This window comes from Andrena cerasifolii, chromosome 10 (genome assembly GCF_050908995.1).
Source record: "Andrena cerasifolii isolate SP2316 chromosome 10, iyAndCera1_principal, whole genome shotgun sequence".
NCBI lineage: Eukaryota > Metazoa > Arthropoda > Insecta > Hymenoptera > Andrenidae > Andrena > Andrena cerasifolii.
Window position 1 is genome coordinate 2,416,194 of NC_135127.1, and position 27,429 is coordinate 2,443,622.

General features: G+C 39.3%; 1 protein-coding gene across 15 annotated transcripts in view; it reads right to left on the reverse strand.

Moving 5' to 3' along the window:
- Bru3 (CUGBP Elav-like family member bruno 3) overlaps positions 1-27,429 on the reverse strand; it is a 516,822-nt gene that overhangs the window by 155,111 nt on the left and 334,282 nt on the right. For 7 of the 15 annotated variants that reach the window (XM_076821683.1, XM_076821674.1, XM_076821672.1 and 4 more), the window contains exons 1-2: positions 24,424-24,527; positions 687-735 (exon numbers count right to left, since the gene is read on the reverse strand). In XM_076821683.1, the coding sequence (XP_076677798.1) occupies positions 687-735; positions 24,424-24,474 (100 nt within the window). In that variant the 5' untranslated portion in view covers positions 24,475-24,527. Of the gene's footprint in view, positions 1-686; positions 736-24,423; positions 24,528-27,429 lie in introns of those variants that run through there. The other 8 variants (XM_076821684.1, XM_076821678.1, XM_076821681.1 and 5 more) reach the window with 4 other exon arrangements.

Here is a 27,429-nt window from a genome sequence, read left to right on the forward strand (position 1 = left end):
GCCTGCTTAATGGCGTAAAAAGCTATACGATTCTAAATTATTGGTGGATTTTCGTTGAAATGAAAACAATGGGCATAATAGTAGAACGATATGGAAATTAATTTATATCGGGACGCCCTATTTCGTGTTTCTTGGTTGGAAGTTACGTATCGGTTATCAACGAGTATTACTTTATGTTACAGAGAATGCTTTCGAGTACAATAATAATATTTCATAACCAACTATTCAATCGGTTACCTTTTATTGAACCGTTTAACCCATAACGCATTCTTTGTTGTATATTTTGTACTATTATGAATAAACAGAAACATAGTTTTCAGTAACAACCCTATAAAACCGTAGACATCATTACTCATAAAACTCTCAACGCCTTTCCATAAAGAGCAGCAGAAATATTGACATTGTGCCAAGAAAATATGCGAGACATTAATTTTTGTGTACTTTTAGAAATCTTTGACTTGGCGATTTTTTCTGTCTGCCTGAAAAAGCGGAAGAGTTCTGAACAGGTCAGAGAAGATTAAATATATAATGGTAAACGAATGTTAAATATACGTATGTGTATATACTGTTGAAGATTTAAATTAATTATAGAATTATGTTAAGCAACTCATTCTGTTCAATTTCAAATGTGATCATATTATCAAAATTTGAAGAAGAGATATACTGGTTCGATTGCTTGTTCTCACCTCCGCGGTTTTCACTGTCCGCTGGCTTCACTTGAATAGGACGGTTCATCTGCAACAAGAAGAAAAAGTAACAATTAGATTAAATACTGTATATCAAGTGGTGCATTTTAGATAAATTACCTGATGTACAAAGTAACATCAGTTTACAGAAATATTCTTGGCTTTTTTATTATACACGTATAAATCTGTTGGGTTTTATTAAGTATACACATTGATTTGATTGATAAAAGTAATATATTGTAAATATAGTGAAGAAAATAGTTTAACAGGCTTAGCGCGCACGAGGCGATGCTTCTCGCCGATACTCGAGAGCGAATGAACTACAGTAAATCCCCGTTATGAGCTCGTTTTTACCCCCCGTTGACAGCCCGGCGACTATCCTCACCATTTCGTGGAAGCCTGCGGACGAAAGTGAGAGAACCCGACAACGAGCGAGAGGATACGAAAGAGTCGACACAGAATCATGTCCGCAACCCACTATTGGCCCGCCGCCAGCCCCGTTCGTCGGGCTCATAACGGGGAATTACTGTAAACGGAAACAGGAAGAGTGAAAGATTCAACCAGATGTCGCATTTGTCGTCCGATCACATCCCAAAACCAATCAGCCATTTTTCGGCGACTAAATACTGTATTGAACATTATATATTAACAAAACTGATAAGGTGTGATATGCTTAAACGGCTTAAAGCCGTGCGTGCACAATGTAGATTTTATAGATGTTTGAATCGCTCAGTGTCTTACACGCGATAGACCAGGCAAGAAGACGCCGAACCTGTGATGCCAGATAGGGGACGGGTTCTTTCGAGAATTTCCCCCACCTCGCGCACACTACGCCGGAACTGCGTGTCCGTGAGTTGGACTCCGAAGCGCCGAGCTCACGGACACGCTGCTTCGGCGTAGTGTGCGCCAGGTGGGGGTAACTCTCGAGGGAACCCGTCCCCGATCTGGCATCACAGCGCCGAACCGGTAATGTTCAGCCGTCCCCCCTCTGTGTCCGAAACGCGATCGCAGCGCCACAGTCGTGACGCGCTGGCCCCGGTGCCGCCAAATACGGAACAAACACAATTTCCAGCAAAACCGTCACCGCGTGTTATCATTCAAAATTTATATTTGAAGTGTAATTAAAATGAAATTCAGTTGATATTCAACTCAAAAGATATTACAAGTTGTTAAATTTCATATGTAATTTTCTATTAAATGTGTTTTGTACATTGATCTTTGATTTTTTTTACAGTCGCAACTTGGTAGGTTCTTAGGCATATGTACTTAATTGCCAGTTGTGATAAACACTCCCTATTACATACAGTAGTGCTTTATTATTCGCAAGACCATTCAAGACCGCTCGCGTGCGATTTCGACGCATGATCCCGATTTTTATCGCGGACTCGAGTCCACTAACCGGCGAAGACAGTAAACAAGGCACGCCGTGAGTGAGTGATATGCAACTCGCGGTGGGGATGTCGATCGTGCGTTTCCTGGAGCTTACAGCCCCTGTAGTTTATGAAGCACGACTATATATGGAAAGGACGTGCATCAACAGAATGACAGAAATGCCAGACAGAATGCCAGAGAAGAGGGCGTAATAAAATAAGGCAATTTTAAATGAGTAAGTATGCCACTCATTACGCATTTCTTTCGTGTTTAATGAAAGGTCTTAAGATCCGGTATTAATAAAGGTATTTGTATTTGTATTTTTGTTTTCCTGCGTGTTTCTAACACAGGATGGCGTTTCAAGCATTTCGCTTATATTGCCCAACGAACGATAGTAATTTTGTTCCTTTTTCCCCCCTCTCTCCTTTGGGTCCCAGCAGCAGCGACGAACCGTGGGACAGGTGGTCACCCATCTTTCCCCAGTACGCCGCCCCGTGATGTTTAACTTCGGTGAATTAATAAAGGTATTAATCAGACTTGAAAATAATTCGTAGGAGAAACTTCAAAGTCCAAGTTTGTGAGATACTTGAATATTCCCCATCGAATGAGAGTAAACAGCGTGAACCGATAATGATCAACATGTAAACGAGAAGATAATCGCACACAATCGCTACTTACGAGCGATTCTATTGGCCCTGGAAGGTTAGGAAATAAGGACAGTGAAAGGAGAACGATAACGCGAAGCGACGAAAGCAAAAATATGGGGGGAAAGCAGAGTTGGCGTGAGAAAAAGAAGCAGAGGTTACGGAAAAGCGAACCTCATCTTCCCTCTCGACGCTTTGGTTTGCGAAAGTGCGGAACTCCGAGGCTCGTCCTTCTGTACCGTCCTCATGAAGTCTTTTGGACCACCGCGAATGGGTCGAGATCCCAGAGAACAAATAACATTGTTTATTTGTTGGACGGATCACGCTACCACAGAGCGCTCGAGTTCGTTCCTAGGGGATGAGAATGCATGATTCATGACGCTGGGGACATGGGACTGTACTCCGATCCCCTCTGTCAACCCCCCCCACACGTTCTCTCTCGCGTTCCCTGGGCTTGGTTGTTCTGTTCTCATAGTTCTTCTTTTTATCACTTCAGAACCTTCGTCGGCCCATTTAACAATATATTATGTGAAACGGTTTGCACAAATTTTGCTTCCCTTCCTGCTCACCCTGCCGTGGATACAGCTGAAAGGACCAAGCTCCTTGCTATCGATAGGCCTGAGCATTTAAGAAACACTGACACTATGTTTTTTTAGTGACTCTAGGACTTCAAACTTACGTTTTATGTTTTGAATGGCACAGAACACGATGGAATGCTTGATTATTAAGGATTCAGACACCTCGTAGTTGCAGCGTTTAAATTATAATGTATTAACTCCTAAATTCTTTAACTCATTTGGACTAAACTTTGCATAGTTGCTCTCTAGGACCCTGCAGAAAGTATAGGCTCCATGAAACCCAGTCTATTTTAAGAATATTTTTAGTTTTTTTATTTCAAACGATCCTGTTACGAGTTCTGATGGCACCCGTCAATTTCTACAGTGGTACAATGAATGCTGTATACCGAATGCAAAAATTGATAGAATTCAAACAATAATTTTTTTGTTTGTTCTTCAAACATGTAGTAATAAAGTCCAAAACGCTTTTTTCCTGTATGTTGTTCAGTTTCTTTTTTTTTTAATTCATCAAAAGCACGTATTTTTCAACCATTCTAACCGGAGGGTACCCTTAAACACGTTTCTCGATTTAAGAAGAGGAGTCAGGCGACGTGCAACTTAAGCCGATAAAATAAATCGAAAGCCTGAAAATCTGTTTCTTAACACAAGTATAATATGGGCGAGTATCGTGACCATCTGTCTTCTGACTGGCTATTTTTTTTCATTATACACCACCGCCCATAAGAATTTTGGGGAGAGAACCCACTGGGGTGGAAATGTACGTGGCAACCCCAAAACTTTTTCCTCGTGCATACACGTCAGTTACCAAGAGGGGTTGCATTGCAGGGGTCAGTGCCACGACCACGTGTATTTCACGCAGATACTATGCCCGCCAAGCACAGTTAAGATTTTGAGGCTCACCAAGTCTGATGCATTATTTTGTAGACGCTGAATTGTATCCTTCCTTTTTAAGCCATTTTTGTTTCAAATCTATCTAATTAATTCCACTAAAAGAATGAAGAAATAAAAGTGACACGTATAGAAACAGAATTTTAATTGCAAGTTGAAATTATTAATATTTGGGAGTAGTTTTCATACAAAATTCTTGTACTACCTAACTAGAAAGTAAATTTGAATAGGAATAATGAGAAAAGAACCGAAATCAAGGACAATATTATCGGCTCTTTTCTTTATTAATTTTACAAGTATATGTATTAAATATAATATCATTTTGCACTTACTTAATGCAATAACGTTGTTCGTTATATTCTATAGTACGAAAATCGAGTTACATATTTTGTACATGTAGTTGTTTTAAACGATCATCGATATCGTGCTTTTAAAATATGTAAAGTGGATATATATGGCATTAATAAATTTGAAGCATTACATATGCATACATAAGTGTAGCTGGATGATTTGAAATTCTATCTAATGAGCAATTAAATAAAGCTTAGCATATATCCAATAATTTTATTTTCACTAATGGGAAATAAATTACCCAGTTACAAAGTCTTCGATTTACAGCACATTAAAATAGGATGACCATGGTACACATTAAATACCTCAACTCGCCCTAACAAATAGCCCACATTGAGTTTTCTTTTCCCCAGTTGTATCTATTAATTCGCCAATCAGAAGAGACCAAAACCATTGCTAAGGGTAGAATATACATCCACTCTGTACCGAACATGGACACATCTCATAAATCAAATTTTTAGTACATCATCCAGCTTTTTTAATTACTTTAAAGTGAACTTCAGTGTAAGCACAAAGAAGTTTAAAGATATATCAGCGATCGTAGGTGCACAGGTACTTCTCTAAAATCAATCGTCACTCTGTACCAGTTCGCAGAACATTGCGGAACACATATGTACCTACATAGATCCGTAATTTCACTCACTGCCAAGGGATCAATTAAGCAATAATGTACTATGGGGCATGTTTCCCGAGGATGTGGTCATCGTTGCTCGTTGCTTAACATTTCATAAAAGCCATTACCGGTCTATTACTCGGGTAAGCTTATCGATGGTGCAGGGACTAAGTCATACAGCACTATCGCGAAAAGAAGGCTCAGAGGAACAAGGGAGTCAATGAAAGCGAGAAAGGCCGAGACGGGCAGAAAGTGGAGCCCAAGGGGGAACGGGGGAAAACGATGAGGAAGGAGGCGAAAGGAAGGACACTTTAAGCACTACCCTCTGGTCAGGAAATTAAACTTTAAGTCGAGCACTGGCCATTAGGCGTTTGTTGTTGCCTCGTTGTCAGGGAAACTCAGTGACCGTATAGATACCGGAAGCGAGATACGGCGTTTTGCCCCTTTCCCATCTCCGGGGCAAGTTTAACCCTGAATGCATCGCGTAAATGTCACTTACCACCCGAGGGATCTGTACCAGTCAATAACGATCACTAGGCGAGACTTCCTTGTTCTGCATTGCCAGTCATGGGCGTGGCGATTAACGCAGACAAGTATTAACTACTGCCCATTACCGGTGGGTTCATTACGTCGAAACAGTTTCACTTAAACTTGATTAATGGGACGAATTAATGTCGGTTGATGATTCCATCGAGGGGATTGACTTTGATGCAACGCCGATTATACAAGTAACTGCGTGATAAATGAGTGTTCTAAATGAGCAATGCAATTATAATTGGTCAATTTCGGTGACTGGTCAAAGGTGTGCGACAAATTAACGCGTCTCCAGGTGGAGTAGTCTCCGGGCGAGGATTGTGTTAGGGATTTTGTTGCGATCACGTGTCGATTCTTCGACAATTCGTGTCATCATCAGCCCTGTGCACTTAGGGAATCGATTCCCTTGAGAGGCACCACTCAAGATGGATGGTAATAAGTAAATGTGTTTGCTCAGCCCAGAGTGCGCATCACGAGCAATTAATTAAGCTCCATTATCTATGTACACTGCGGAAAGCGAGTCTTGCTTCTGCCGGATAGATGCTGAGTAATAGCCGTATGCTTTAGGAAATGTACCGCGTAATCGTGCCTGTTTAATTTCAGTTTCGTAAAACAGTACAAAGGAACGTGCACTTGCGGTAGCCATTGTTTAAAATATCAACGCCAAAGTAGGAGGTACACGAAACGCTTGTGACGGAGTCGATTCCAAGGTGTCGAGGACTTGAAATAACTACGTTGAAGTCACCAATGTTAACAGGGATATCGCCCAATTGGCAAGCGCTGATTTCCATTAAATTCGGCACATGGATGCCAGATCTCTCTTCCCTATGACTACTTCTTATAAACAACGAACTACACCGTATATTTACCTAAACGTAGTTCAAACGAGGAACAAAAGCACTTCATTCGGCAACACTCAGTTCCAGTTGCCAAAATATTCCATTTCACTGTTTTCCTAACCTCCTTCGACGCTCGCTAGTCTCCTTGATAACATTTAACTTTAGAAGCAATTAAAAGCGGGGAAATAATTTTAGCGAAATTTCAAGGACCTATAGATTAAGGAAGATTCCTTTGCAGCATTTTCAGGATGAATCCGCACTTTGCACGGTTAAATTAGCCGCATTTATATCCCCCGGACCCCTAAATAACCCAATTCTTTTCTTTCATGGGGAGCAGGATTCCTAGAAAGCCACGTAAAATACAGATAGGGGATAGGTGGAGTTTGATAACTGCCGAATTGAATGGTGAATGGCCGCTTCGGAAATTGAATAAGCTATCGTGCCTGAACCGAGCCGTCGAGCAAAGCCCGGTATTTGACCTGGCTGCGTGCAATCAATGTACTGATTGGAGATAAGGGCTCACCCTGGCATCCTCTCCGGCATGATTTATATACGTACGGTCTTCGCAGGCGATGTATTCATTACTTGATTACCCTTCGGCAAGTTTATATCATCGTGACCGTGTAACGAGCTATCGGGATACCTTATATTGTGCTCGCCTCCAATTTACGAACGATGTATTCTTGCTCCTATTGTGCCCTCTGCACAAGTAATTAGATCATACCGTTGCCATTCAACCGTTTTATTCCCTCTTCAATCTCCAGTCACTTTTATTCGTCAATTTGTTCATTCTTTCGGCAGCAACATGTTTATCATCCACCCTTGGGCGACAGATAGCATAACGTGGTTAGGCAACCCGTCACTACCTTCGGACAGGGTTTTCACTTATATCGCTAAGGATGCGTCGCTTTCACTGGCGTTAGCCCCAAAATGGTTGAAAACCCCTAAACTGTTTCTTCGTCGACGAACAAGGGAAGTTCGGTTACCCGAACATTCCTATTTTTTTGAAACTGTGCAGGTTTGTAGAGGTCCTCAATGGAAGTGTCACGCAATTTTTCGTTCGTGCCCGTTCTCGGCTCATCAGGGTGAAAACACCCCTTGAAGGTTAATCTGTGATTTCCTACTTTCCTGTGTATCTTGAAAACTGTAGTAGATGTAAAAAAATTATTAGAATGAAAATTTAACGGTTTTTTATGCTCTATAAAACTGTGTACTCAAATCGTTTAAGATTTGTAATTTTAAGAATAAAAGTTCTCACCACAAGTTTTAACTTTAAGAGGGCTGGGATTTTTTCATAGAAATTGTAAATTTTGTTTACTTAAAATTTATGCGTATATACCACCAAATTGGCCGGCAAAGTATTAAAATTCTTAGGTGGTCACTATAGTGGCCCTTTAAAGGTTAAACAATTCGGTTGTATAGTTTTATACAGCATAAAAAAACATTCAATTTTCTTTATAACAATATTTTTATATCAACTATAGTTTTCAAGATATACTGGAAAACGGGGGAACACTCGTTAACCTTTAGGGGGTGTTTTCACCCTGAATAACCGAAAATGGGCACGAACGAAAAATGACGTGACACTTCTATTGAGATCCTCTACAAACCCATACAGTTTAAAAAAACATCCCTTACAAGCTTATCTGCTGGTCAACGTAAGAGATTTATAATAATATTAAAAATAAGCACTTCCGAAACTGCTAAATGCAACATTCCTAAAAACTTGCCGCAAACACAAGACTATTACTTTTAGAAATTTCTAGTATACTCGGAACCACCATTCGGGCATATAAATAAGGCCCCGATGAACCCCACAGGCACAGGACACTTGGATTCGTCTTTCGGCGTTAATACATCATAATTCTGTTACTGGCGGACCCATCTAAAACGGGCCCACGTAAAAGCATGTCTTATATTGTTTAAAATAAAGTTTGTTACTTACAGTTAGTTAAAATCCGAACGATTCCCTACATTCTAAACCGTAACAACTTCGAGGGTGCACCACAAGGCCCATTTTGAGCGACGATATAATATCGGTCACACAATTCTCAGAATAACCTTTTACATCACATTTTCATCACGTTACGATCTAAAATTCTTCGATTCTTAGAATATTAATAGCGCTAAGTAATGAATCACAGAAATAGTTTCGTTTGGGTACAAATAGACCGTGCGTCCGTTCGGCGAGAGTTAACACTGCAGTAAGTTTAATAAACAAATATAAAATAACGGGAAAAATCCTGACGGCGCAAGAAATTTGATAAATTGCTTTGGAGACATTAATTTTGCATTGATCGTTTATGCATCAGATACATCTGTGCTGATGAAATATTCTGTATTACATATTTAGATATTGAGAGAGCAGTTTGCAGAATAAAATCAAAGGCGATGGCATGATTAAATAGGGAACAGACATTTTACGCGACGCAACGCATTTTAGAGGGTTGTTACATAAAATGGAATATAAAGATACGATTAGAGCTGCACGTCGATATTTGAATAAATTTATTTCATCACCCTCTCGGTTTCAAGCACGACTGTGCGTCGGCAGATATCTGGCTTGAGTTAACTTCAATAATTCGCCGCGTGCGTATCCAGCCGGAAACTGTACTCCACGAAATCTGTATCCGCGCTCGTGCCGCTAATACTGCTAATTTGTCGACTGCTCCAAAAGCAAATGCACTTCTCTCCGCGTTCACATCGGATGCCACAGAGGAGTGAGCGATTCAGACTGCCTCCTATCAGATTACGTCTAAATGGATTTCAGGTGGGCTAATTGGCGAATTAATTGAAATTCCAAACCTAATTGGATCGCTTCAACAATTGATAGTGGATAAAAGCTCACAGATTTTTCCCTATCTTTTAGCAATCGAAGGTCAACATTTTAAAGCGCGATCAATAATGTTGCACGTCTATGATAGCGATTAACGGAATTGTTGTTTAAGGGTTGGTCTAGCGTTTCCTTAGTCACAGTTCCGCGTTCAATTATTGTAATAATTCTGCTGCAACAGCATATATAATTAATCCCTTATCAGTGTCATTTTTCTGATTCTGGCTCAGTGATAATTTATACAGATATCTAGATTACGATTGCAGCTTTGTGGATAAACATGCACCTGCGCCTACAATGTGTTGAAACAGTACCCGTCTACGTGACTACCAGCCGTCCTGCGTGTTTTCATCATGATTATAAGGATTCACGTTTTATTGTCAAGTGCGAAGTGCCATGCACTGAACATTAATTATGTTATATTACATCAGACAATGCACGAGGTACATACTACGTGCGAACAAATTCGATAGTTGCGGGATAAACGAGCAGAAGAAAAGAGCGTTAGCGCGATATAACGAGCGATGGGAAAAGTCATCTTCTGTACCACTGCTATCTAATTTTAATTTTTGTAATTTAACGAGCTGACAAAAGTTCCTGTTGGCTTATTTTAAACGCAAATATTTATATTTCTATTTTTATTCCTCTGCTTTTCACAGAACAAGTGTTTGTACACTAAAGAAAAATGCAATTAATTACTCGTGGCTTCTCTTCTACGGCTTATTTAATATGTCCTTTTCTCCTTACTTCGTCGTTATTTATTTTAAAATTAGCCATCAAGAATCCCGCGAGCACGAGTCGAGGACTGCTGCTTTTTATCGTATGTGCTTCGAGCGCCTTTTGCGCCGCTTGTTGGAGTATAGCCAGTGTCAAAAGCCTTCACCCACATTGCACCTTATAATGCGCCCTTGTAAGCATACGCGCGGCCATTCTTACTTTCTACGTCGGTTAAGACGATTCTCTATTAACGCTGCAACTTTTGTTATAGTTACTTTTTTCGCAATACGCTTCGATTACGTCTAGATATGAATTTTCAATCATTCGTTACACTCGTATTAAAATTGTACGTATCCGTAGTAAAGGATAAACAAAGCTTCCTTTCCTTCTTTCCCTTGCCGGCATTTGGGTGTTCCAATTATTTCCAACGGGAGGTTACGGTGCACTGTTTCGATATCGAATTTTTTACGCAACCACGCCTCTTTGATACGAAACAGCCGGTCGCCTGCCTATCCAATTTCTCACTCTTTTTTTACTCAGCCCCGATCACTTTTTTCCCTAACACTCTACAAATATTTGAGAGTTGGCTACAGCCCCGGCGAAAGAGCATTCGAGTCGAGTGAACTTTCGCGTCCCCAGGCCAATCACCGTTCACCGATTGTAATCTAAGCCAATGCTTGGCTACGCATTAAATGTCAAACGTTATTTGCCCCTGTATTTCGCGAGGCCGACGGCGGCGACGATGCTATCCCCTATGAATCGTCTCTGTTGATACTCGCGGCTTAACTAACTTGTCTTGCAAAACCACTTTGACACGACTTTCGCAAATATTTAATCACGGCGTTTCTAACACGGTTAGAAATTAATAATTTAAATTGCTGTACTTTGGCAGCATATCACCGAATACTAAGGCTGTTCGAGTAGTCGAATATTCGAGTAGCTTGAAGTTCGGACCGAGCCGAGACTCGGTTTACCGAACCGAGCCGAGTACCCGCAAAAACCGAGTAGCTCGAAAGAACCGATCGGCTCGATAAAACCGAGTAGCTCGATTTTTTTTCGAGCAGATTTTAGGTTACGAAGAAAAAAGTAAAAAGAAAAGAAAGATAACATAAAGAGAAGTGTATGAATTCGTTCGTAAATACACAAAAAAAATGAAAAAAAAAGAAAGATTTGAATTTACTACTTATTTTCAAAAGTTACAGAATATGTCCATTTACAACTTACATTTTAATTATTCACATTACTTATTGAGAACCATTATTTACATTCCCGTAGATAAACGTAACCTAAAATATTCGAAACATTCGTATTGCCGGAAACGTTCAAGCTTCAAGCTTCAAGGTACTCGACACAGTCGGTCTGCTCGAAAATTTCGAGCCGCTCGAAAAAATTCAAGCTTCTCGATTCTTTCGGGTCGCTCGGTCCTTTCGAGCCGCTCGAAAAAAATCGAGCTACTCAGTTTTATCAAGCCGCTCGGTTCTTTCGAGCCACTCGGTTTTTACGGGTACTCGGCTCGGTTCGGCTCGAAAAACCGAGCCTGGCTCGGCTCGCTTTTTCCGAGTACTCGAACAGCCTTACCGAATACAGTTCCGATGTATGTAGATGAATCGTTAATTTAAGAAACAATATATGCGAGCAATATATAACAACAATGAATTGTCCGTATATTAAACATTATATATATTTAGGAGTTTATTACAGATGAGATATTTTTCTAAGTCCGAGCATTACGTTAAACTTGTAATAAAGTATAGAGTATCGCGTTAATTGTGATATCTCGCGTGATTTTAGTTATCTTTTACGTATGCGATGAATTGCAGAGTGATGATAGTTTGGGTACTATTTCAAATAGGCTCGGAAGGTCCATCGCTTTCGCACCCGAGTTTAGACCTTATAAATTGTAAGCTACGATTTTAGGACAACTGTATACCATATGCTACTTATTATGCAGAGATGGGCAAAAAATTATTTGGAATAAAAATTTGTGTACGAATTTAACAAAATTAGCATAATAGCAGAGATGGGCAAAAAATTACTTGAAATAAAAATTTCGTACACAAATTTTTATTTCAAATAATTTTCTGCCCACCTCTGCTATTATGCTAATTTTGTTAAATTTGGCAAATAAAATTGAACTGTGTCAAAGCTAACAACTAGAGAACCCAAATGTACATATATGGAAGGACGAGCATCTATAATATTCACCTTTCTAGATAGACAGATAATAAGAGATTGTAGATCACTAACAATAGTGCGGTTTGTAGAAGTTAAGAGAAGGAGGTAGTAAAAACAGAGACTGTGCTTCTCTCGTTGCTAACCACCAAACAATAATGCCTCGACCACGGCGTAATAGACAGGTTTTTCGACTTAGAACCTTGCTCCAGCAGCTTTTTATGGCGATTTCTGTGTGGTTCCTCTGGCCGTCGCCAGAGGCGCCGTGGTCAGGAAACCATGCACGTACGCGTTAATGCGATTGTAGTGATATTATGCGCAAAAGGTTAACCTTATACAGTCTGTCCGATTAAAAAGTGTTCGGCTTAACTCAAAATTGTTAATAGATACTCTCCTAATTCTTATGCGAGATGGTATACAGTAGCACTTGCCTCAATGCATTCCAAAGAAACACGCAGTTTGTGTCGAACTTTCCACTGAGAACGACAGTCTGTATGTAAACTATGTACATATGGCTTTTCTCCTTGAGCGCCAATCTAGCGGCCACCAGAAAAACTAGGACGAAATAATGACACATTCTCCAGGGGAGTCGGAACACCTGTTTACAATTACGCCGTGGCTTCGCCACTACTTAGATGCCTTGTCAAACCTCAAATTTAAGTTTGGGTATGCGCAGTTACAGATGGCGCTACCTGTTCAGCGCAATTACACGCGCCTTCACAATTCACACATGGTTCTCTCAAGATCTCTTGTGATACATGCCTTATATGATAGCAGATGTTTTATAATCTTATCTTTTATTTAACATTTCAGGTAAGGTTCTGTCGATTGTTCAGCCGAGTATAGTTTACGAGTAAAGACAACTTACATGGAATTGTACTCTTTGACAAACTATATTCTGTTTGATAGGGTCCCTATCAAGCAGGTTAGGGTGCACATACCCTCCCGCCCATAAGTGACCGAACACCTGCTATGTCTGTACAAAATGTGATATTTTACCCAGATTAGATTTTTAAGCACTTGTTATGTAAATCATTAATTTAATCATTTCGTCCACTTGATTTATCGAAAATGTGTAAAAAAGGGGGAATTATTTGAATACCGCTAGATTTACAACATGAATGGAATAAAATAACGGAAACCATAACAAAACTAATACAACAGTGTTTCCCAACCTTTTTTTGGGTCGCGACTCCCTTTCATAATATTGAGCCCTTTTATAAATTTATTAAGTTAAGGAAAACACATTAAAAATAGGTATTTCAGAATATAATTCTAACTTAATAATATTAAAAAAAAAACGTGACGATCCACCAGAAAACACTTCGTGACCCAGCGGTTGGGAATCACTGTAATAGAACGATTGGCAAGATTCATAAAAACAGTCATCACGATGTGAGACGGCTACATCTACGGCAACAATATTTCGATTTTGTTACATACACATAGTAACGTTTCTATTGTAATTTTGAATATATATGTCCCATATAGTATAAGATGTCACAGTGGATAATATTCAATAAAAAACATTTCTTAATTTTGCAATGGTAATTTATTAGGTTCACTTCATATTCCATACGTGTGTACGATGGCTTATGGATGGGAGTGTACATAATACGGTATCAACTATAGCATTCATGTGCATAGTAACCGGGATAAAGTATAGAAACATCCATAAGTTCCATGGACACGAGTAGTCTATAGTTGGAACAAAATCAATTGACCTCTGAAGGTTACTGAATGGCTATTTCTACAATACTGTCTGGTTACCTCATCGGTTTGCTTCTTGTCCTTTCGTAGAAAACATAGCACTTTCTTATTTTGCCAAAAGGGCGGCATCCTCGCATAGTGTAGAACTGGAAATTCTGTTTAGTGTAATTCACAATCCAGTAGATATTTATCATTGACAAGTCAATTAAATTTGTTTCAACAATTTGTTTCAACTATTGACATACCTATATGTTTGAAGAAATTAAAAGGAATTTGTCGACAAATAAATATTTGGTTCATCATAAAATTTGCGCAGAACGTTTTGATAACTATTGAATCGTATGATAGGTAACCATTATGGCGGACAGTAGAAGTATCCAAGAACTCGAAATTGCGAAGAAGGGTTCCTAAAAGTATCTTACAGGGTAAGCATACGAAGCTCGTTTCAGGATGAAGTTTGCTTAATATAAACAATTTTTAAATGTTTTCGTATTTTGTACGTGATACAATTATGAAATACGAAAACCGAGCTAAAAGATAATGCAGTATAAACGAATCGATTTTGCATTTCAAATCTAAATATACAAAATACAATTGTTGTACTTTATCCGATAACGTTATCAGCATTCGAAAACACGTATTTACTGGTAATAACTTTTGTAACAGGAATAGGAAAATAACGTTTTCCTTTTGCTGCCAACATACGAAATAACGTGCAACTGTATTTCCACTTTATCGTAATAAATCTTTGAGCTGTTTAATGTTTAGCAAAATAAGTATGTACCTTTTTCAACACACAAGGAGAGTATTTCAGGTGTCCGCCTCCGATCATTTTGATTTTTGGATATGTTATAGAGGACCGAAAAATAAGAAATACGTGTTTTTTTATTTTTCCCCGTTTTCATATTTGGGGGTGAAAACTGCGTTCAAAGTTAGGGTTGAAAAATCATTTTTGTGGAATATCTCGAGAACTATTAGAGATAGGGGAATAGTGTCAATGGACGAATTTTGTGTCTTTGAATGCGAAATATGACTGACTCACCAGATTTTCAAAAATCCACAAAAATGATTTTTCAACCCTAACTTTGAACGCAGTTTTCACCCCCCAGATATGAAACCGGGGAAAAATAAAAAAACACGTATTTCTTATTTTTCGGTCCTCTATAACATATCCAAAAATCAAAATGATCGGAGGCGGACACCTAAAATACATAATTTTGTCCTTATTGCAAAAATTTCTATCAATTTATACCAAAACAGTAATATTCCAATGCCATTGAGCGACCTTTAATCCTTAATATATTTTAACAAAATTTTAGACGAAATTCTTTTAAACTATTTGCAAACTTCTGAGAGGGTCAGAAGAAAATTTTAAAAGCTCTGATTTTTTACCATACGCATAAGGACCACCCTACTGTAGATATGTACGTATAACTACGAATAGAGTAACGCACATGTCAGCTGCTTCGATCTGCACCACCGAGGGTTCGACGGTACAATAACTTGACGCGCACCTACCTTGCGCATTACCAATCGCAAGTCGGAACACCCCTAGGAAGGGACGCCTTCTCCGCTGGCGGTTTTCAGCTGAGACAGTGTGGAACGAATCATTTGCACACACGTGTAAAGAATAACTTCGCTATAGTCCGTACACTAGAGGCTCTAGTCTAGAGCTGCCCAATCTAATTCCATGCTCCGAAGCTTAGGGGCCTCCCCCCACGTTACCTTCGTTATCTTGCACATGGACACTAAGTAATACTGCATTATGTGCGCGCACCCCACGAAAATAAAATGCAGTATGTAGGGTAGTGGTGTCCGCGGGCAGGGCCTCTAACCCGCTTTTGTCCCTTTCTGCACGCCATAAATTTGTTTGTGTGAGAGTCACACATTTAATGTCGCGTCAACTAACGTTCATATCGATGACGACGGAGGTGGAGTGTGGGAAGGTCGCATAAGCTTTGAAGATTTAGATTAAGCAGCACTAATGTAGACGAACATGGGGTGCACGACGGGTCCCCTCTCTGGACAACAAAGCAATACTCGTTACTGTTACGAAAGTTAATATAGCATCCGTTGAAAATTCTACAGTATAACATCTCTGTATAATAATCCCAATATACAAGTTTCAATTATTATACTACGCGGCCTAATCTGGTACTGTTATTTAACCCTCCGTTGTCACACTGGGTGAAATTAACCCTGCGATTTTTTTAAGCAAGAAACTTTTTGTCGGAACTTTTATTCCTACAAATTATTTTTGAGCATGATGACACTTTAAATGTCAGCTTTCTACGATGGGCATATATTCTACAATGTTCACACTTTATCTCAGAATTTTTTAGACTTAATTTAGCAAATAGTTTTTAAATAACAACTGGATGAAAATTGACAGGGTCAGATTAACCCAGTGTGACAACGACGTTCGGAAAAGTAGGTGTGACAACCGAGGGTTAATAGGTTGATTCGTACGAATAGAGACGTTCAATTGAAAGCAGCTTCGTCTTCTGACGAAACCCAGCTTTTCAGCGCAGTTGTTGCTACCCATCTTTAAACACAGAAGTTTGCTATCTGCGATTTTTACGTATCGCGTTGAATAACAAATTAACCAGATACAATCGCGTTGAATCCGAGCTACCTAAGTTGTTGATTTGCAAAGACACTAACACTTGTTAACTGGTTTATTGTCGACTATTGTAATAGGTGGAGTGTATTGGAGTTTGAAGTGTAACTTGTGAACTAGTGGGAGTTTTGGACGTACGTAGCTGCAATTTCAGTTTGAAGGCCAGGGTGTAACTGACTGCCTTCCAACAAATGTCTTGTTTCGAGGAGCCAGCTGCCCAAACGTCAGAATATAATTGGAGGACATCTTTCTCGGAACTATTCTCATTGGTTTGTTGAACAGTTTCAGCAAATATCCGTGGACGTGCGGGCAACGGAGTGGTCGTGACTTTGGCGGGCTTTTCTTTTAAAGGTAGCGTTTGTAACGCCGCGTCGGATGCGATACGATTTGGCATACGTCACCGATATATCAGATTTTACACAAACAAATTCTGAACATTTTCTGAACTTGCGACACAATGCGATGTTTAGAATTTTCGAACTCGTAGTGCGATGATTGTTGTACATTATATTCCGGTTTGATAGTATTATATTTCGTTTCATTACGCTGATTACTGCGTAACAATATTAATTATATGATACAGTAATTAATAGATATCAATTTCTAATTTGTTTGCGGATTTATCAAATTATCGTTCTATTCGATTTAGAACATAACGAAGTTGGTTCGACTATGTGACGACGGTGATTACAAGAAAGGAATATAGTATATCAACAAGTTATCCATGTTCCTTGATGAGAAGAGGGTAGTTTAGTAATAAAACATCGAAAGCTAATATTTTTTCTAATTAAGAAGTCACACTTCCACCAGAAATATTTTGGAAAATTTTGTTCAATATTTGACTTGACAAGAAAATAGTTTATAGGTAGCATATTTTATAAATCGTAGAGAAAAAAAAGTTTGAAGACCGTGGTTCTATTAGATTTTCCTCGATAAACAGTAACTGAATTATAAACATTATGAGTGTATTTTAGAAACTCTGGTGACACATGGTTATTGATGCGACGTAATACCATTGGAAAATAATGCATCACGACTAAAGTTTCATATTCTTGACAGTGCAGAACAAATGTGCAACTTCTTACGAAGAATTTTCAAGTTCTAGAACTCGGAACGAATATAAATATAAATTCGAACATGAAGCAACAAAAACGAAAGACATACAATTCAAGAAAACCTGTTCGTGTTAAAATAATTTTGAAGGACATAGGAATTATATTTTTTTTTAAATAAATTTGTTATGGTAATAATAAATGTACAAACTCTGCGATAATATTCGTGCAATGGTCAAAGAGTATCAAAAGGATAAATTTAAATCGAAAAGAAAATAGACTTTTCTTCCGTGCAGGTAAATTTCAAATTGTTTGAGTGAAACTTGAAATACTTGAATATCTCCGTGTTACGCACAGTAAATCTAGATGTAAGGAACTCGAACGACAGATGCAGTCTTATTTTTACTCCCAGGAAGGTATTTTTCACTTTACAAATGCTTTCTCAAGCATTATTTGCTAAACTTTTGTCAGTGAAAATGCCCTGAATTCACAATTTTCTCAAGTTATAATTTATTTCTTTAAAACGGTGTGACGAAAACAATTGAAACTTGGCAGATATTTTCATCTACCCGTATACTACATGTAAAAAAAAATTGAAAACATTGGTACTATTTCTTCATAATTTTTTCAGCTGTTTTATCTGCAAAGGTCGTCTCTTTCCCTGAGAGTACGTGTAAAATCAGTGAAAATTAAAATCGTTATAATTCAGCAACCGTTCAGTGAATTCGTTTAAATTTTTTAGAGCACATCAGGAAGATTAAAAAGAACAATCTCACAAATTTTCATGAACTTGGTACCATTTCGAAGATAGGTCCAGTACACCCTTAAAAACAAATGTTGACGTTTTCAGAGTTGAGGGAACTCAGAGGAGGATAATGGCTCCTTCGATATTTCTTGGAATGCTTTATTAACACGTACAGATTTGTATCGTTGCGCTTCCTATTCAAGTCCATCGCGGTGTGTAAGTTGGAGAACAGGGGGTCTGGTTTTAGGATTGATGAGCCAAGCAAAGCAGCCAAACCGTGTGGCGAGCTACATTACTACGGCTTTATGCGCTGGCACATTCACATGTGCTGCTGCATTAATTGATGTACGTCTCTGCATCAACACTGACCCGCCTCCTCATGAGAACCCGTCATGTGTTCTGTTCAACGTATCCGATACAAACGCGTACCGCATATACAGGATGGGGTACGTCAACTCGAAGGAAGATCCAATCGACAGGAAGACATGAAAATGGACGCTAAGCCGTCGGTCGAACGCACGTATTAGATATCCGAGACAATTCAGTTTGAGTATAGAAAATTACTTGTCATTTAGTACCATTCGCTTATGCAAACGAAATTCATGAATTGATTATATACTATGACTAGCAAAATACCCCCGCGCTTCGCTTCGGGCCTTAGAGATATTAAGGACTCAATGAAAACACATTTCACCCCTTTTTATCTCCTTCGGGTTGGAATTTCAAAAAAGCACTTCTTATTCGTGCACCTACGTCGCAAAAGGAATATACCCTCCGAATTTCTGGTTTCTAGGGTCAGCGGTTTAAGCTGGGCGGTGATGAATCAGTGACACAACGATTATATAAGCAATAATCCATTTCATATATGTGCAAATATATTCAACATTTTTTAAAATAGATATATTCGTAGAAGAATGACTACAATGTTTGTAAAATATTTTGCAATTTGTGGGCAGGGTGGAGCCCATATATTATATATATTATTCCATAAAATCATGAGGGATGGTGAAAAAATTGTGATGTATTTTCTTATACGGTGCGTACGTGCTCGCAAGTAATTGTTAATTCTTATATCAACGTTACTTGGAACATGATTTAAGGAACATAACGTTATACGTTTAAAATAATGTCAGTGAAAAAATTAATTAGTAAATATTTTTTGAAATCATACTGAAATCTTCTAACGAAGAATATTTTTACTATATTTTCAATAGTTCTTTATTTTTAAGGTGCGTATCTAAACACGCAAAAGTTCATATGCCGTCCCCTTTAAAAAATAGGGGGCCTGTCACTTCCGTTCCCTGAGGGTGGTCTGACAGCAAAACCACACGCGTGTCATAAAAGGGTCTGCTGCTCTCTAAATTACGAGAATAGAATTTTCTCACTAGCCCCAACAGTTTTGGAGAAAATAGCTCGTAATATTTTATGCGCCTCACCCCCCATATATGTACTATCAAATAAATCAATCGGTTCTTTTCATAACAGGAGTCTTAGAAATTGCAAACGTTGATAGCCTTATTAACTCCCTCGCACCCCTTGTAACCTATCAGCTATTTCCAAAACGTGTTACTGATTCCATACACGTTTAACTTCGAGGTTCAAGTTCGTGCAAATGCTCACTTACGCACTCAATACCGAAGGATGAAGGTCATTGTGTCCCACTAAATAGTAGGATCATAGATCTGCATTTTTCAATACTTAGTGGCACTTACAATTAATTCAATTTGGGTAAATATTCACGTCACATCAGTCCCATACAGACTAAAAAAAATTTTGCAATCCGTGGTATATATAAAAACACCACCGGAATATATTAAAATATATTCAGTTTATACGTTTGTTGTTGGGGGCACGCGATTTTATTCCTAACGCATTATTCGTCTTTAACCCTCCGTTGACACTCTGGGTCACCCATAAACTGATTTTGATTGATTTTGAGAAGAATATTGTGGATATTCGTGGAATATCTCTGTTCTTTCAATTACCGAAATTGCCTACTTTCTATATGCAAAATAAATACCTTTTTTCCAAAGCTGACTTACAGACTATTTTTTTTCTCAAAATATTATATCTGAACAGCAACTCTGTAGATGTTTAGCTTCTAATATTGAAATTTGTAAAAGTTTCAATTTTTTAAAGATTTCCTTCGTTTTTCCTTACATATAGTAATCTAGATATTTTTTTTTGCAAAAACTGCGATAAAATTTCAGTGAAAAAATATTGGGATCCATTCTAGAGTCCTTGAAATTGACCCATGATTTTTTTCATAACGATTGGATTCTTTGGATGAGAATGGTAGTCGTTCAAAAATTACTCTGCGTGTGAGCCAGTATGTCAAAGTTGATCGAAAAAAGAGGTGTGTCAACGAAGGGTTAAATATGGAAATTCATGCTTCATTAATTAATATACATACATGTCATCTGAAATTATATCCGCTTTGTCCTTCTCCACAAATATTAATTTCTTTTCATTTGGGACATTTCAGAAAAATGTAAGGAATATGGGAATAAATAGACAAGAAAATGTGCAAATGCTAAAATAAATAAATTAGGCAGCGTATCGATGTTAAAAAAGGATCTGGAAATAATTATTTAATATTACTTGTTGCGTCGCCGAGGGAACGAAGTTGGCAGAACTTTTTTTACCAGAAAATGAGAACTTTTCCAGCACTTCCACGAAGAGCATTCAAAATAATATAATATATCTAAACATTTTTTAAATCTTCACTTTCTTGAATTTTGGGAACCTTGAAAAGTATAAAGCCGCTTAAAAAAAGTGCTGAGAATTGACTATAACCCCTGCGTATTTGGAGCACTCGTCTCGTTTGAACAGTTTAAATAAGTCCTAGGTTACATAGAACCTAGAATATTCGATGCGGAGGCTATGTTTGTACCCTCGATCCAAATGACATTCGAGCGAAAGCAAACGCAAAAATCGATCCCTACGAAGCCCTGTCACTGTGCAAACTTTGGAAAAAATCTTCTGGAGTGCGACTCGAATACAGCTTCGTGAACCTACTGTACCAACCGCAGATATGCTTTGTAGGGTAACTCGGGGTAATATGCCACAGTTAACTTTGAAACGCGATATCTCACAAGTATAAGTAGATACAGGGAAATAGATAAAACCATATGAAAGTGCAACTAATTCTGTATATTGACTAGTAAGTAAAGATATGTAACTTTTATAGTTCAATGAGAAACGTACAAATACAAAAGTCCTCGAAAGTGGCATATTACCCAAGTGGTGGGTAAATATGCCACAAGGTCTGATGTAATATGCCAAAAGCTATGAAGTGCGAACTAATCACTCCAATTTTTCAGAATCAACAATATTTTAAACTATTCAAGCTATTAGTAACTAATAACAAATATTTCAACGAAACGAAACGTAAAATATATTTGAAAAAAGCTATTTCTAACAAACTAAATGGACCCACTTTTTGCAACAAGTAGTTTTTACCCAGTCACATTTAGGTCCTTTTTTATCGTAATAATATAGTTCACATATTGCACAGTAGTTGTCATTTTTTGCCTCAGTCGAATTCTCATAAAAAAATCTACATTCTCAAAATTAGTTATGTATATTGTAGTACGAGCCTCCTTCACCATTCGAATAGCTTCCTTTAAACTTTCGTCTTTCTAATACCGAAATACAACTCGATGGCATTAAATAGAAAGAGTTATAAAAATATTAGCATATAATTCCGACAACCATTTGGCATATTACTCCACACGGTCATAAAAGGAAGGATTGAAAATCTCTCGACAAAGTAAATAATGTTAACGGATGTGCGAGAGGTTGTAAAATTCCTTTGTTAGTCTACTTTGTCACAATCTATTGATTTTTTGAATAACTGTTCGCACAACTGTATAATCGCCATTCTAGTTACATTGTGAAAATAGATCAAGACGACACTTTTATAACTTACCAGAATTTACTAAAAATAAAAGAAGGTAAAAGCCAAAATCTATTGTCGTCTTAGCAGTTACACTAAATTGACCAGAATCAGTGCAAATGATAACGGCATATGTGCATTATTTAAAAAATTATTGAGGAGTGGCGTATTACCTGCGGTGGCAGATTACCCCGAGTTACCCTACAGTGACTCGCATTAATATTCGGACACTTTTTAAAATCGCATAACTTTTTTAGAATTGGTCCAAACAACTTGAGTTTTTTTTGAGAAGCTAGAAGGATTAGTTTGCTAACTGACGCGGTTCGTCGTTTTGAAAAAAAAAATATATTTGGTTGAAATAGCGAAAAGAATAATAAAGGTCGATTTTTAAACTTTTTTTTGTGAGCTTGTAATGAAAATTCAAAAAACCCCGTTTGTAGATTGCAGTAAGTTGTATACGTGCCTAAAATTTCATGAAAATCGGTTAACGTTGCTCCGAGCTACAAACGTTTAAAGATCGCAGAATAAGGTCGAGAATCGCGAAAATTCCCGAAGTCGCGAAAATTCCCGAAATCAGCGATTCTCGCCCTTATTCTGCGATCTTTAAACGTTTGTAGTTCGGAGCAACTTTAACCGATTTTGATGAAATTTTACGCACGTATACAATTCACTGCAATCTACAAACTTTTTTTTTAAATTTTCATTACAAGCTCACAAAAAAAAGTTTAAAAATCGACCTTTACTATTCTTTTCGCTATTCCAACCAACACATTTTTTCCAAAACAACAAAACCTGTCATTTAGCAAACTAATCCTTCTAGCTTCTAAAAAAAACTCAAGTTGTTTGGACCAATTCTAAAAAAGTCACGCGTTTTCAAAAAGTGTCCGAATATTAATGCGAGCCACTGTATATATTTCTAGGAGCCGCTATCACGAAAGTAACATCGAGAACCATTCGACGTAATAGAGCAAGAAGAAAGCGCCCCGGTTCACGTATCGCGTTGCGCGCAATCGAAAATCGAAAGTCCCCCGTTACGCGTGCCGCGTAAATTCAAGTGCGCTTGAAGCGCGTTATCTACCCCCCTGATAAAGACGCGCACGATTCACGGGACATGTTCGAGGCAGGCCGAAACGTAGGCACGCCCGCTATCGAGCAGCTGCGTTTCTTCACGTGAGCCCGCAGCCTAAGCGCGCCCGCGCGCCCAATATGCGCTCCTGCGACGCGTGTGCGTGGCACACGTGCGTTGTGTCTGTCCGTATGCAAAAGCGGGGAGAGGAGGTGCTATTGTAAACGTTCCGCGTACAGGCTGTACGACATATGGATACATATAACGTAACGGTTGCGCACATGCCGCCAGAAATAACCGCGCGTAAACAGACGCACGAAAAATCTTTTACGGGTTCGATGCGTGAACGGGCGGCCGATATAAAGGGGGACGTGCATGAAAATCCGCGGTCGCTCGTAAACCCACGGATCCATGTGCATTTTCGCGCCCGTCTATCGGGACGTCTATACAGGAGCCGCCGGTTCCCGTTTTTACGATCGCGCTATGCATTTCCTCGGCTAGTCATACATCGTGAACGGCTTCGTGACTGGAATTTCGATATCCCCGAAGAAACACCACCTATACGAAAGGCTCCCCGGCTCTATTCGGTAGCACGCATTTCCTTTGCTATATTAACCCTTAACTGGTATACTGTTTCTAGCAAACCTGACTGGTATACTGGGGTCTCGGCAGACCCCAAATAAAAAGGGGCACAGAAATGTGTAAAGTCGACACTAGAGCAACCACTATGAATATTTTCTTCCTAGGTAATGTAGAAAATAATAGAAGCGTAGAGAGTTAAACTATTATTATAAAATTAATTAGAAATTCAATTTACCAACTTAGACAACCGAAGATTGTACATCGAACTTTGGGTGCTTGGGGTCACGAGCGACCCCAGGATGCCAGTTAAGGGTTGACGCGCGAAATACAGAATGTCCCGTTTGCAAATCGATTCTCAACGCAGGATCGTTTGTCGTTCTTCATTGACTAGACGTATTTAGCTGAAGTATCATTGTGCCTAGTACTTGGTCCAAGAGGCCGCTGTTACGTCATATGTGTAATACGACGCGGAACAAAGGAGCGACAAGGAAGATCGCGGGGAGTTCATTGAAAAGTTCACTCACCATTTGCAAATCGTTTCGACGCGACGATACAACCTCCACTATGTGAACCATTTGTGACAGTGTCGACGCGCACGTTCGCGATGCCGCTGTAGAGAACAAAACACACAGAGTCCCCTCGGCGGTGTCCGCTCGGCCCGCGGAATCACAGCGGGCGAAGCGAAGTAAACAAAAAGAATTAGGTTCACTGTCGAGTGTTGCGCGCGGTCACGGCGCAGGACGGCACGGGTACGGTTTAATTCGTTGCGCAGATGCGCGTCTTCGAGAGTTACCTAAAGCGGTTACTATATTGCACGTGTTTCTCCCGACCGCGATTTTCCACTGCGCGAGAGGAGCACGGTGCGCGCCCTCCTGCTCGTTCTTTTGTTCTTCCTCTTTCGCCTTGCCGCTGTGCTCTCCTTCTATTGTAGTCCACGGATATACGTGTTTGTATCAAGTGCGCGGGCTTCCATGTGCATCTACGCGGGTTGTACGTGCGCGTGTGTACGCGTGCGTTCGTATGCGGGAGCGTGTCGCCGGAGCAAGAGGAATAGGGAAGCAGCGCGCGGCGAGAGTGTGAAGGAGACGGAAGGGACAGAGCTACAGATAAAACCCCGAACGCAGCTCGTCCGCGACTGATTCCCCAGGCCTACACGCACCCTCTAGTTTTCTCCTTTTCATCCCCCACTACCCACCCTCCCGACCGCCATCCCCCTTCTTCCATCTATCCCCCTACTCCCTCCCCGTTCCCATGCCCTCGCCCCCCTCTGCGACCCTGCCGGCCCTTTCTCCTTCCGACGTCTCCCTCTTTGACTCTACGCACCCTCTGAGAGAAAGCTCACGCACCCTCGGAGCAACCGATATATGCCCTTCTCACTCTCTCCTACCCCCGTGGTGTCGTGCCGCCCTCTCACCCTCTCCCTCTCGCTTTCTCTGCTTCTATCTTCCTCCGTTGCTCCCCCCCCCCACCCAGCACCGCACTCATTTTTGCTCCCTCCGCCTGTTGTCCTTGTAATTCACCCTCTGTCTTCTTCTTAACCGAGTCTCTCGATACCACCCTCTTTGTCCGCCCGATCGTCTCTGTCCTATCTCGTCTTATATCGATGAAACCCCATAGCATGTGGCCAATCAAAGGAGCGCGCGAGCGCCCCTCAGAATCCTACGCCGGTGTCCCCGAAAAAAAGAAAGAAAACCGGGACACGGTCAGGCAGACGGAGGCTTTGGAAGGTACTAAGGGCCGGGATTCCATCCCTGGGAGAGGTACGTATATATGTGTATGGCTCCTATATATCATATGTACACGTGTACGTCCTACGCGTGAAACCGGGGTCCTCTGGGCGGAGCCGTAATAGGAAAACGTTCCTCGTGGCTTTGGTCCTCCTTGAGAAATGAGATGAAATGATATCTATTAGCGGGGCTAGCGAGTTACGACCTTCGTTAAACGATACATCGACAGTTGCGAGTCAGACTTTAATTATTATTTATTTGGATCTATACAATTTTCGTTACAACGAACAAAGTGAATTGCCTGTAAGCGCGAGGGGGGGGGGGGGAAGGTGTTAGGTTTAATGTATCTATATTTATCGATTGTTCTATTATTGAGTAATTTTTTCAGTAATTTTTGGGGTTTCTTTTATTGATTATTAGTAAAATTCTATCGTAGTTTTCTCAATCATTAAAATCTTCGATAACCGGCTAATTTTGCACGTTTGAAGCGATTCTATGTGAAGTAATTATACAGACTTCGTGAGAAATTTGCAGGCCGATTATATGTAACAATATAATGTATGAATTTTGGGCGACAACTTCGTAGTAGAGCACAAGCTACAGCGGGGGTGGTTAGTTTAAATAGGGTTGACGCGATGTGAATTGGGCGCTCATAGAAAATTAAATAATGCCAGTATCCCGGAGTACCAAACTGTAATAATTTAAGTCTGTATTGAGTCTTAATTGGAAGTTAATTTCTTCCTTAATTTTTTTAGAAAAAAATATGTTCTGAGCGCTCCGTCAGAAATAAATGATTGAATTATTATTTACAGGTCGTAAATATATAAAAATTAAACGATCTCTTTAGTGTTAAATTGATTATTGCGGTCCAAGTGTGAAAGAGTACGAAAAATTGGTGCATGCATTCTTATAACAGGGAAAGCTTTCGAACACCTGTTGTAACGTGTCTAATAGTGACTGTAACAGCTAATATTAAAGCCATTCAAAGTTTACCTTGCAATTGCATTATAATATAGTACTAAAGAATTTATTATGAACGAACAATTTTACAGTAACTTAAATTAAAAAATTGCCATAAATTAGAACAGCTGCCAGAGCGCCTGCCCACTGATTTTCAGCATAAACTTAGTTAGAAAAAGGATAGACAATTCCTGTCGAAATGAGACACAAAAAGTGTAATCAGTGGCTCTCAGATTATAAGTCTTTAATAAAGCATTGCCATAAATGAGTGCAAATAAATATTTTCGCGCGTACTTGAGCTAACAAAGTTACACAGTTTCGGCTACCACAGAGCTAAGAAAAACCTGATTAAGCAATAGGTACTAAAGCACAAGATCAAGTAATCAAAACTGTGACAGTGTGAATGAGTAAGGCATTTTATTCTAGATAATTTTGTGGTCCATCTTCGAAATTCGATAAAGCTTAACTTACGGTTAAGGGATCATGCTCAGTCAGGAGGCTGAAAAAAGGGTGGTCTTTGGAAATTTTTTACTCAGAAGCTATAGCACATTTCTCAAAAAATCTTTTTTCCTTTTAAGGATTGCATCTAGTACCGTGCATCGTAATTTTTTTATTTAAAAATATTTATCAATAACTAAGTTATTGTCCATCACTCGAAGGTTCTCTGAAAAAAGGCTTCTGCGGTGACCACTGCTGCTCAAAAGTCGATCACCTAAAATAAAAAATTCGAAAGAATTTACTTATTATATTATATTATCTAGTATTTGAACGAAGGATTTTTTCAGACACGATTTATGATAACAATTTTAAACTTTTACTTTAAACATCAGCCATTTTTTCCCA